Source organism: Acipenser ruthenus, chromosome 34 (genome assembly GCF_902713425.1).
Source record: "Acipenser ruthenus chromosome 34, fAciRut3.2 maternal haplotype, whole genome shotgun sequence".
In the NCBI taxonomy this organism is placed as follows: Eukaryota; Metazoa; Chordata; class Actinopteri; order Acipenseriformes; family Acipenseridae; genus Acipenser; species Acipenser ruthenus.
The window spans coordinates 1,587,878-1,600,285 of NC_081222.1; the positions used below are offsets into that span (position 1 = coordinate 1,587,878).

General features: G+C 39.7%; 1 protein-coding gene across 16 annotated transcripts in view; it reads left to right on the forward strand.

Moving 5' to 3' along the window:
- The window catches only part of LOC117965646 (ELAV-like protein 3), a 30,691-nt gene extending 18,649 nt beyond the window's left edge, over positions 1-12,042 (forward strand). For 6 of the 16 annotated variants that reach the window (XM_059006954.1, XM_059006957.1, XM_059006959.1 and 3 more), the window contains exons 4-7: positions 1,088-1,241; positions 2,048-2,276; positions 4,538-4,576; positions 6,158-12,042. In XM_059006954.1, coding sequence (XP_058862937.1) covers positions 1,088-1,241; positions 2,048-2,276; positions 4,538-4,576; positions 6,158-6,506 — 771 coding nt within the window. In that variant the 3' untranslated portion in view covers positions 6,507-12,042. The remainder of the gene's footprint in view (positions 1-1,087; positions 1,242-2,047; positions 2,277-4,537; positions 4,577-6,157) is intronic. The other 10 variants (XM_059006965.1, XM_059006968.1, XM_059006969.1 and 7 more) reach the window with 6 other exon arrangements.
- The last annotated feature ends 366 nt before the right edge of the window (positions 12,043-12,408 follow it).

Sequence of the window (12,408 nt, forward strand, 5' to 3'; positions counted from 1 at the left end):
ATATATAGAAAGGGGAAGAGACCAAGGATTGCATGGATGTGACAACTGAATAGAGAAAGGGTGCTCCCTCTAGTCCAGGGCAGGCTTGAGGCATGGAGACTGAACTGCTCCCTCCCTCCCTCACTCACTCCCCTAAGAGAAAGGGTGCTCCCTCTAGTCCAGGGCAGGCTTGAGGCATGGAGACTGAACTGCTCCCTCCCTACCCTACCTCACCCTCCTAAGAGAAAGGGAGCTCCCTCCAGTCCAGGGCAGGCTTGAGGCATGGAGACTGAACTGCTCCCTCCCTCCCTCACTCACTCCCCTAAGAGAAAGGGTGTTCCCTCCAGTCCAGGGCAGGCTCGAGGCATGGTCAAACCCCAGAAGTAATCTTCAATAACAATAACAATAGCAGCAGTTGTTTTAGGCAGCCCCACCCTTCTTTTTTTGTTCATCACAAAGTCAGCAGCGAAGCAGCAGCACAGTGAGAGAGGCATTGACCTTCAAATCTAGCTCAGGCTGAGACAGATGCGTAGGCCGTGCGTTGCCGTGGAGACGGCAGGGTCGGGAGAGGCTCATGGGACGGAGGTGTTTTTGTACAGAGAGGCAGCGGCGGTGCATTGTGGGAAGAGCAGCCACCCGATGTCTGGCAGTGCCGCGTGTTGTGTGTGTCAGTGTGTGCGTAATGGAAAACATCAGGGTCTGCTGGCACGAGAGGAAACTGTAGCAAATGGATGACAAGTACTGTATAAAAAGATTAAACAACATAGGTAAAGATAGGATGAAGAAATTTCCTAAATCAATTTCCCTGTGCTGTAGCCGTTGCCTGGCGTGACACAGCCTAGCGTCACACATCATATGTTGACAATAGGAGCATGCTGAGATACTGATGTTAGGAAACCTTTATCACCTTCCACTCCTGGTCTTTGTTCCAACCCTGTGCTAAACGGTTTAACTGAACCATTTAAACTTCAATCCAGACCCTGCAGTAGTTCTCATCTAGTGTTACCTGTTAAACCTGGAGTGGAATAGCCCTCCAGGACCGGGATTGATGGATTGGAGGCAGTGCTGACACGTGTCTAATTTCTCCCCTCCTCATTGGTCCACACAGGTGTCCTATGCCCGCCCCAGCTCCGCTTCTATTCGCGACGCCAACCTGTACGTCAGCGGGCTTCCCAAGACTATGAGCCAGAAGGAAATGGAGCAGCTCTTCTCTCAGTATGGCCGGATCATCACCTCCCGAATCCTGGTGGACCAGGTGACAGGTACAGCCTCACATCACTCCTGCACCCTGCCCGGACCCCTCGAGCACACTGCGGCTGGGCAACACCAGCCCACGGGGGGAGGGGACAGGACGGGGGGGGAACGCAGTAAATACCCACTGCCTGGGGCAAGTTTTTAGTCCCAATGGTAAAGAAATTGACTTTGTTAGAGGGCAGACAATCTCGATGCTACACTTTTGGCCAGAGCTGTAGAGAAGAATGAAAACTCGATATGGGAGAGACCCAGAATGTGCAGGTAAAGGGAAACGAAAAAAAACACACACAGCCATGTTGAAATGTATTAGAGCACCCCATTGCTTCTGTAGTTTTGATTTGTTCTGCGTATGAAATCAAACCACTAGAACTAAAAATCCTGCAAAATTCTCAAAATAGGCAAATCAGTGCTTGTGTAATTGAATTGATTACTTTAATAGGCCACACATGCAATTCATTGAAAATGGTCAGAGAAAAGGAACACAGAGCCACGCATGGTGAAACGCAGGAGACTTTTTAGAAGTTGTTTAAGATGCCTGATTAAAGCAGGTCTAACATTTTCACACACGTGCCTGTTGTTTCTATATCACTGATTACTGAGCGAAAGTTGAAATTCTCACCCCCTGAGGTTTTCATGCAGGCAGGTATATAAAGGATGTAAATGACAAATCTTGAGGTGTTCAAATAGATTTGCACATGACTGTATGTACCAGGAACAGAAGCTGCCCCGCCCACAGCCCCGCCCAGCCCCGCCCACAGCAGTACAGACATGCTAATACCCCGCAGGTCCTAACGTCACTGTTTGTGCCCCGGAGCAGGTATATCGCGAGGAGTAGGATTCATCCGGTTTGATAAACGCAACGAGGCCGAGGAAGCCATCAAGGGTTTGAACGGGCAGAAGCCGTTGGGTGCTGCCGAGCCCATCACCGTCAAGTTCGCCAACAACCCCAGCCAGAAAACCGGCCAGGCTCTGCTCACCCAGCTGTACCAGACCGCTGCACGCAGATACACGGGCCCCCTGCACCACCAGACACAGAGATTCAGGTAAACACCCCCGAGAGCCTTCACCGTTCCCCTTAGCATCCTCATCCTGCACTTACATACACCTGGCCACCGGGTGGCACTGTGTTCTATATAAAAAGCAATCCAGTCGTAACCCCAAAAGGCCTTTTTTTGGAGGGGCAGGGAAAAAGTGCTTCTTTCACTATTATTTTTTCTTTTTATTTCTTTCCCTTTGTTATGTTTATATATTTAACAGGAAGTGCAGTGTGGTGAACATGGACTGATGTTGATTTTCTTTTTTTTTTTCTTTACCTCTGTTTGATATTCTCATTAGGAAAGATCCACTGTTCTTGGGACACCACAGATCGTGTCCGTTCAGTTTTCGATTTTAAATATGCTGGACAGCCACACATGAGCTGGATGCTTTTAATAAACCTGATCCTCTTTATATCTGATTTAAACCACGGTCTCTGTTCAAATCTGTTCAAAAAGTGACCTTTTAGGATGAGTTTAGTATGCATATAAATCTGAACATACCTTAAAAAAAAGCACAGTATTCATCTAAATAACTCAAGGAAATGTCTTCCTTTATCCTTGACGTTACGGTAATTTGTGATCAGCTGCTTACTCAAGCCTCTTTGTTTCTAGATAATAATAATAATAATAATAATAATAATAATAATAATAACTCTTTTGAATGTAAATGTACTTCCTATCCTCTGGATTGTATATGTTATATATTGTTTTGTTATAGTAATAATAAATAAATAAACATATCTATGAGCCCTCAGTAAGCAGTAGATTGAGTTGTTATGCAGTTCGGCCTACATACAAACAGGCCCAAAGTACAACCCTAGAAATACTGTATTTCTGTCAATAGTTTCTTCAGCTTAAGACACATATACTCTTCACACCATGTCACTTTTAAAAAGATCCCAGTGATATATATCCTCCCCTCAATGGTTTTACTCACTTTTAGAGCCAGTACTGAGAGGTCGGCCATTTTGGTTGCTATGCGGTTTCTCCCCTCATTCCATTTTGGTTGCTATGCGGTTTCTCCCCTCATTCCATTTTGGTTGCTATGCGGTTTCTCCCCTCATTCCATTTTGGTTGCTATGCAGTTTTTCCCCTCATTTGCTCAGCCAGCTGTGGTTCCAGTTGGAATGGCCTCTCTCTCTCTGTGTTCTTTGATAGCTCAGTTCTGTAGGTAAGCTAGTCTCAGTTTGAGTTTAAATTGCACTATCCTTTTTTATACTTGAAACCCAGAGATGACACCTGCAATATACATGAGCAAATCAAGAATGATGATAATAATAATAATAATAATAATAATAATAATAATAATAATAATAATAATAATAATAATAATATTAATAATAATACTGCTCAGTAATAAGTCACGTATTGAAGCCCTCCAGAATATAACAATGCTATAAACCTGCAGTGTATTCTGCTTCATGTTTTGTACACTTCAAGGCAGTCTGTATTAGTTACAGTACTTGCAGTACATATGACCACACAGAACTAGCAATACAGATATTCTGTTGTTAAACTAGGAGATGACAAAATCGGACTTGTCCTCATTTTCACTCTCATCTTTTTTTTTTGTGTGTCGCAATTTCTTAAGCAACAGCATAGCAAATGAATAAGTAAATACACGGTGATTTGAGTGACGGGAAATCAAGTGCGAGTTGACATCGTTGTCAGACAGTCTCCCTGCAGACTAGACAGAATCTTAAAAAAAAAAAACTGTTGAGTGTTTTATAACGGAAAAAAAACTCAACAACAACACAAAAAAACACTGTGGTTGCGTTTTTATTTCTTTGTATTTATTTAAATTGTGTCTGGATTTTCTTTAAAACACCTATTATTATTATTATTATTATTATTATTATTATTATTATTATTATTATTATTATTACTTGATCCATAGCTGTAAAACAGTGATCCATTAAGAAATATTAAAAAAACATTCAATTAATTCACAAGATTCCATGCATTTATAACTCTCTGTGTAAAAAAGTCTTTCCTCCCTCCTGTTCTTCTCTCAGTGCTAAACTTGAAGTAGTATCTTGGGGTCAACATGAAAAAATTGTATTTATTTACTGTAACGCACACGGTATACCGCTCGTGCGTTCCTTCCTGCTGTAGGTCAACTTGACTGCAGCTCAAACATCACAAACCATGCAAGAGGAAAGACTTTGAAAGAAAAAGTGCAAGTTTAAACAAAATGGCGCTCTCTGACTCAGAACTGTTGACTAACATTTTCAACCCCTTCCATTCTCCCCCTTCTCCTTTTACAGACTCGACAATATACTAAACATGAGCTATGGGACCAAGAGGTAATGATGCTCCAAGGACAAAGCCATGACCACTCAAATTTACCAGCTGCTTAAACCAGTAATCCAATGCCTTTACAAAGATGATTGGAAAGTTAAAGATGGGTCAGTCAGATCCATACAGTGTTAAAAACACTGTGGGTCTAAAGCCCTGTTAGCTCATCATGAGCGCTGTAGACGCCTTGCTTTCTACACAGTATTATTTAACACCTCCCATTAATAAAGTTACGAAGCTAGAATAAACTAGGTCAAGACGACAAACATTCCGTCTAAGGTACATCTCAAATGCGATTACTGGTTTCTGCTGTTAGATTCTAGTTTTTTTTCTTTCTGTTCTCTCTTTTTCTTCAACTAACTCTGTTTGCTTTGTTTGGTTTCTTTCCACCAGCATGGAAAACCCCCCAGATTTATTTATCTTTACACAGTTCGGTTTTTGTGTGTGGCTTCTTCTATAGGACATACTTGAATTTTCATTTTTATTCATTTGATCTATTTCTGTATTATTATTATTATTATTATTATTATTATTGCATATTGGTTTTTAGTTCCAGGTTTCTGTATTTCGTTGGATTTGTGGCTGTGTGTCGTACATGTGGTGTTGTACGTTTTCTTTGCCTCTTTGTGTTATGTTTTTACACTTTACAGTAACACAAGCGGTAGCACTCTGACTTCACCCCAATAGCAGCATTAAAGTTATGAAAACCAGGAGATTGAAAAGACTGCCCCTTTGAAACAGCTTCAGTTCTGTGCCAGCAGCACTGTGATCGCTGATACATATTAAAAGATGATACTGTTTAAACGGCACTTGCATTACAAATGAATGCAGAGCAGGACAGACAATCTTAATATTAGCATAGGATTCAATAGACGTGGATAAAGAGCTGTACAGAAAATAAACCCTAAGGAGGGTCCTATAAAGGTGAACCAATTGCATCATAAGCAGTTCATTTGCGGCCGTCGCTTGTAGACAGAATTCCCACCTTACAGTCTTTAGCTGTCTAGCGAGAACTTAATTCGATATGGAAAAACAGAAGAAAAGTTTGGGAACGAGAAAAGGCCATTAGATTGCTCCAGTAAAAACCCAACTGTATAAATGGGTAATTGTATGCAAAAATAATGTGTAAAAAAAATTGAATAATCTGTAATACAAAAATAAATAATAGACTGTAGGGACGGTGAGGTAGTGTAGGGCAGCAGTGTGGAGTAGTGGTTAGGGCTCTGGACTCTTGACCGGAGGGTCGTGGGTTCAATCCCAGGTGGGGGACACTGCTGCTGTACCCTTGAGCAAGGTACTTTACCTAGATTGCTCCAGTAAAAACCCAACTGTATAAATGGGTAATTGTATGTAAAAATAATGTGATATCTTGTAACAATTGTAAGTCGCCCTGGCTAAGGGCGTCTGCTAAGAAATGAATAATAATAATAATAATAATAATATATATGAACATCATTTTGGGATCAAAGAAACTACAAAATGAAATACACACACACACACACACACACACACACACACACACACATCACCATCTTCATGTATCTTAGCAAGCGGTGAACCTGTGAACTTCAGAATCACACCCAAAGTAGCTCTCCCTCTCTGCTCCCCAGGTTCTCCCCGATCACCATCGACAGCATGACCAGCCTGGCTGGAGTGAACCTGACGGGGCCTTCGGGAGCCGGCTGGTGCATCTTCGTGTACAACCTCTCCCCCGAGGCGGACGAGAGCGTGCTGTGGCAGCTGTTCGGGCCCTTCGGGGCGGTGACCAACGTCAAGGTCATCCGCGACTTCACCACCAACAAGTGCAAAGGCTTCGGCTTCGTCACGATGACCAACTACGACGAGGCCGCCATGGCGATCGCCAGCCTCAACGGGTACAGGCTGGGAGACCGGGTCCTCCAGGTCTCGTTCAAGACCAGCAAGCAGCACAAGGCTTGAAGAGGCGAGGAGACGACAGCGGCAATCCCATTGGAAGAAGAGTTCAAATACACACATTATTACACGCCCGAGTCCCCTTTTTTTAAGGAAACACTAGCCTGAATTGAATTAGAATATGATTTATTCAATATGGACGTTTAAATGGGAAATAGAGACTGCGATCCCAGGGGTCCTTTTTTTCTAGTTTAATTGGTTTATAGCGCCTCTATAGTTATGACAGCCGTATTATTGTCTATAGTCTAGATTATTGTACTTAATGGCCTTATAGTAACACAAGCTATCTATAGGGGTGCTGTAATCAGGCTATGGTCTTGGAGACACTGGGAACTGCTATATATGTGGCTACTTACAGCAGTCTCTTAATTTTGGATTAAATTCATGCAGATATGGACAAATTGGAATTCAGAAATGTGACGTGCAATTTTCTTGGGAATAGTTCAATTGAAAAAAAAAAGCCTAACACAAACAACTTAAATAGAAATATGTATAAAAGGTGTACAATTTCTACCATCAACGTTTGGGCATTCGAAACATCAAGATCAAACAAAGACTTTTTTATTAAAAAAAGAGAAAAGAAATGAAAAAAGAAGAAGCAGCCAGTGTTAGCTTATATACATATATATATATACATATATAAATATTTATCGATATTTATCACGGTAACAGCCAAGTAAGTAAGCAATTTTATAAACCGACCTTTGAATACTGTTTCTGAAACTTCTTAAAGATGTTCCAGAAGGACTGGGTTTTCTAGCCCTTCCAAATGTTGTATAAAAAAAATCAGAATAAAACCACACATCTTCTTATAAAGACATGTTGCGTTAATGAAAAGTTTCTTCAACGGAAACCTAGGGCAGGGGGGACTATTAAAACAGACGCGCGCACACGCAGGCTGATTCAAAATATACGATACAAAAACTTTCAAGATGCTCCCGATAATTCTTTCATTTTATTTTTCATTTTTAGAAATATATTTAAAAATAATAATTAAAAAAAAAAAATTGTCTATGGAATTGTGGACTCCTTATAAAAAAAGAAAAAATGTTCACGGCAGATTTTTTTTTTTTTATTCTTCCAGTTGACAACCAATATTGGGGTGCAAATCATTTAGTCTTCTGGTGACCAAGCCCTGCCTGTATTAAGCCCCGCCCCAATCAAGCCCCGCCCCAATCAAGCCCCGCCCTCCCCTTCAATGAGCTTTTAGTGTTCCGTGGATGACTGTGGGCGGGTCATGTGAGCAGTCCAGACCAAATGAGAAACTATCATCACCTATGGTTGCTATGGTACAATAATACATTAAGAAAATGAAACATGTCTACTGATCCCAAATTTGCACTCCTGGTATGCCTGTTGGAATTAGACAAAAGAAACACGCATTTGACAGTCAAAGCTGCATAGAACGACTGTGTGTTGCACGCAAGACTGGGTTCCATCGAGCTACAGACAATTTTTTAAACGCAATTGTGTATTTAAAAAAAAAAGATCAAGGAGCTTATCTGAAATTCCGTAACAATTTTTTTTTATTTAAGATTTATTTTGTATTATTTCAATTTTAAAAAAAGCAAACACTTACCAAACTAAGAAAAAAATCAATAAATGTATATAAAACGTACGTGCATTCTAGAAGCTGTCCCCTTTTTATTCCAAGATCTTCCTTTTTTCTTGTGACTTCAGATAAAAAGAACGGAAATAATACAAATCAAAGGATTGTTCGAAAGATCAAATTTCATATTTTCCACGTTTGGGAGGAAAATATATTTAAAAAAAACAGATAAAAAAGAAAGACAATAAATAACATTAAACTGTGTTTGAATACTTTTTGTTTTTCTAAATAACACAGAACTAGCCAAAGAGCTTAATCTCTTTGATGGGCGAGGGTTACTTCAACAAAAAAAACAAATAAAAAAAAAACAAAAAAAAAAGAAAATCTATTTTTATAAAAAAGGACAAAGACCTTGTTGAGAATTTTTACTGATTCTTGAGCTTAAAAAAACAAAACAAAAAAAAAGAATATTTTGACAGGCTACATTGTTTCATTGTTTTGAGGATAACATTTCAAAAATAAATAGAGAGAGAGAGAGCTAGAGAGAGGAAAGATTGTGTCGCGTGCACGCCTGATTGTTAAAAAAAAAAAACTTTTTAAGACTTTGAAAAAAAAATTATAATAACAAACGTATCTCTTTTTGGAGGCGTTGCCCTGATAGTGTTAGACTTCTTTCATTAATTATATTCTTTTATCCCACGCCCAGGAGAACGGAAAACGGGACCTCGATTGAACCGTTCAAAACCCCAAACTCTCCAGAAGAAGCGTTCTTACTGGCGAGAAGAAATCCATCTTCTCATATTTATTTATTGCTTGGAAGGATCTCTTTTTTCTTAGAATATCCCAAACAAAGCAAAACACCTGAGAGCGGCCGATATTAGAACTTAAACACTGAACTAAACTTTTAGCCTTTAAAATTTTTAGTTTTTTAAAAATCACCGAACTGAAGCGGCCACGTACCGTCATGGCTACAATCTTGCAACAGATAAAAAATAATCAGCAATGGGCTCCTGAGTGGCGCATCCGGTAAAGACGTTCCGCCATGGAGTGCAGGATGCGGCCTATAGCCTGGACATCGCCGGTTCGAGCCCACACTATTCCACTGCCGACCGTGGATGGGAGCTCCCAGGAAACGGCGCACAATTGGCCAAGCACCACCTGGGGGGGGCTTAGGTCGGCCAGGGTGTCCTCAGCTCACCGCGCACCAGCAACCTCGGTAGACTGGCCTGGCACCTGCGGACTTACCTGTAAGCTGTGTTGTCCTCCGACGCTGTGGCTGCATGGTGGGTCTGCAGAGTGAAAGGAAGCGGTCGGCTGATGGCACACGCTTCGGAGGACAGCGTGTGTTCGTCTTCACCGCTCCCGAGTCAGCGCAGGGGTGGTAGCTGAGCCTAAAAATAATTGGATATTCTAAATTGGGAGAAAATGGTAAAAAATGATCCCACGAAGAGTCGACAGATCACAGTGAACCATCACAAGCGAATTCTGATCAAATACTGGACGACAAGAAAAGACATTTCTAAGTCACAACACTCAATGTAGGCCTATATTGTATAAGAAAAAGGACATTTCTTGTACTGCTGGAAAAAACAGAGATCCTTCTTCAACACCATGTTAATATTTATTTAAGGTAAACTAACACCCCCCAATCGTTTGAAGAAGTACGCTGGTATTATTATTATAATTAGTTTATTTAGCAGATGCCTTTATCCAAGGCAACTTACAGAGACTAGGGTGTGTGAACTATGCATCAGCTGCAGAGTCACTTACAACTACGTCTCACCCGAAAGACGGAGCACAAGGAGGTGAAGTGACTTGCTCAGGGTCACACAATGAGTCAGTGGTTGAGGTGGGATTTGAACCGGGGACCTCCTGGTTACAAGCCCTTTTCTTTAACCACTGGACCGCACAGCCTTTATTGGCGCGACAGGTGCATCGTGCTTTTGATTTTCTTATTGATCGAGAAGATAAAAAACAAAGATATATATTTTTAGAACGATAAATGTAAAATCATGTGAAAACGATCAGCGAAATGCATCATTAAAATAAAATCGTAAAGTGAAAATAAAACACTCACCCCAAGCCAAACAAGCACCTAGTCTGATTCCACGAAACGATATCCCTTTCAAATCAGGCAACGCTGTATTCCGACTGTAAACAAACAAAACAACCGGGCTCACGCTGGCGAAAAAGAAAATAGCGACGTAACCTTTTTGGTTAAGTTTAAAATAGGCCTAAGAAGTAAAAAAAAATAAAACAAATCTACCAGGGATACTGTTTTTGCTTCATTTTTAGCCCATGCTGGTTTCAAATACTAAAACCTCATGTTTTGCATATCGATTTCACCAGTTAATTTAGCGTTTTGTGTCATTGAACTGTACAAGACACACACACACACACACACACACACACACACACACACACCGCGGTTCTACGGTTTCTCGCTTTTTATTTGGAACAAACTTGAGAGGATTTTTTTTTTAAGACTTAGTTGCTTTAGTTTTTAAGTTGATTGCAGATTTTAGAATTAGTTAGGCTTTCTTGATTTAAAATCAAATGTGTCGTGTTTGTAAGTCTGTGGTAGCTTTCATTGAAACAAAAAAAAATGGAAAAATACACGATGTAGCGCCATCAAACTTGTAATTATTTGGGCGATTTTTAGCTTGTAGTTTTAACTTATTCTTGTTAACTTAAAAATCTATTTATTATTATTATTATTATTATTATTATTATTATTATTATTATTATTATTGCCTCGTATATAAGTATGTTTTGTGTATATTTATGGTTTATTTAATTATATTTGCAAGCTTAAGCAACTTAAGTTTTCAGTTTGCTGAGATGTGGTTACGCTGTTTTTTCTTCTTGAAACGGGAACGAAAAAAATATATAATACAATTACGCTGAGTAAGGCTCTCCATAGATGCACTGATTAAAAAATTGAAAAAAAAGTAAAAAAAAAAAAAATGTAGTCAACAAATATTTAGAAACATTATTTGTGTGCTTGATGTTATGACTAATATTTGTATTACGTTTGTCTTGTTAAAAAAAAAAAGCTTTTTCTCATTCTTTCATCTTGTATACAAATATATATTCTGTTTGTAGACCCGTTTTTGTTGGTTTTTTTCTTTCTTTCCTCCCCCAAGCATGTAAAGACCCGGTTAAAACCACGATTCTGAAGTGGTTGATAATGACGATTGATGTCACCTCAGTGTTGCAACTGTGCCACTACAAAATGGCGCCCAATAATGGCACCATGTGCTTCAAAATGGCGGTCGTTGGTTGGGTCAGAGTCCTTCAGAATGCTTGCGATTGAAGCATCTATGGTTGTGTGACTGGCTTCCTTTATAGCTCAATAATTCGGGATTTTATTTAAGGATTGTCCCGTCAAACAAATATGTTAGAATTATAATAAGGATTGGTAATAAATGTTAAGATACCACGCTGGGCTTAATCTCCCCCCCACCCCCCCAAAAAAAACACCAAGGCTTCCAGTTTATAAGTTTATTGGAGGAAAAAAATTGACAAAAAGTTGGAAATGCTATATTGGCAAAATGGTTTGTTTTATACACTTAAAGATTGAGAAAGAAAAAAGAAATCAGAAATGAAAATAGGTACTGAATAGTCTTGAGGTCCGATTTTAAGGAATGCAACACAGTGGGGAAGACTAATCGTTTCCCGATTCTTCTTCTTCTGAGTGTGTATTTCGTTGGGGGAGGAGATGGTCTGTGTTTCCTTTGCTGTGTCAACTTTTAACATTTATTTGGATGGTTGAAAAAAAAAAAAATCAAGTCAGAGTATGTCAGAGAAAAGGAGAAAAAAAACCATTGAAAAAAGAACAAATAATTTAAAAAAAACTTACGGCTACTTTAGGATATTTATTACTGGGATATCAGCAGGGTGCTGTGAAATACTTTTTCATGGAATTGTTTAATGATTTGTACTTTTCATGCCAGAAAAAAAAATTAAATAAATAAAAGGTTATGAATCTTACTCGCCTGGTTGTGGTGTGTGGTTATTTAAGCTGGCTGGCTTGCGGTCTCCTGTAAGATGTCTTGTAAGTTGGTCTCAGGAGACTCAAACTTCATAGGAGGTGTTCAAGTTTTAAATGAACCAATGTCGTTTTGTTTTATTGATTCGTAGCGCAATTAATTAAGGTCAGATTAATCACTGTCCAAACCGCATATAGTTTGGACCAGCATTTCAACTTGGCAGCCATGTGTTTATACTTGAGTATATTTCATATTGAGTATTTATCCATAGTCTAATCCATATATAGTCTTGTAATATTGTAGTGCTGCTTCTTGTGGGTTGTTGGAATGGTTTAAACAGGACGCTAACATCACCTCCAAAGCCCTT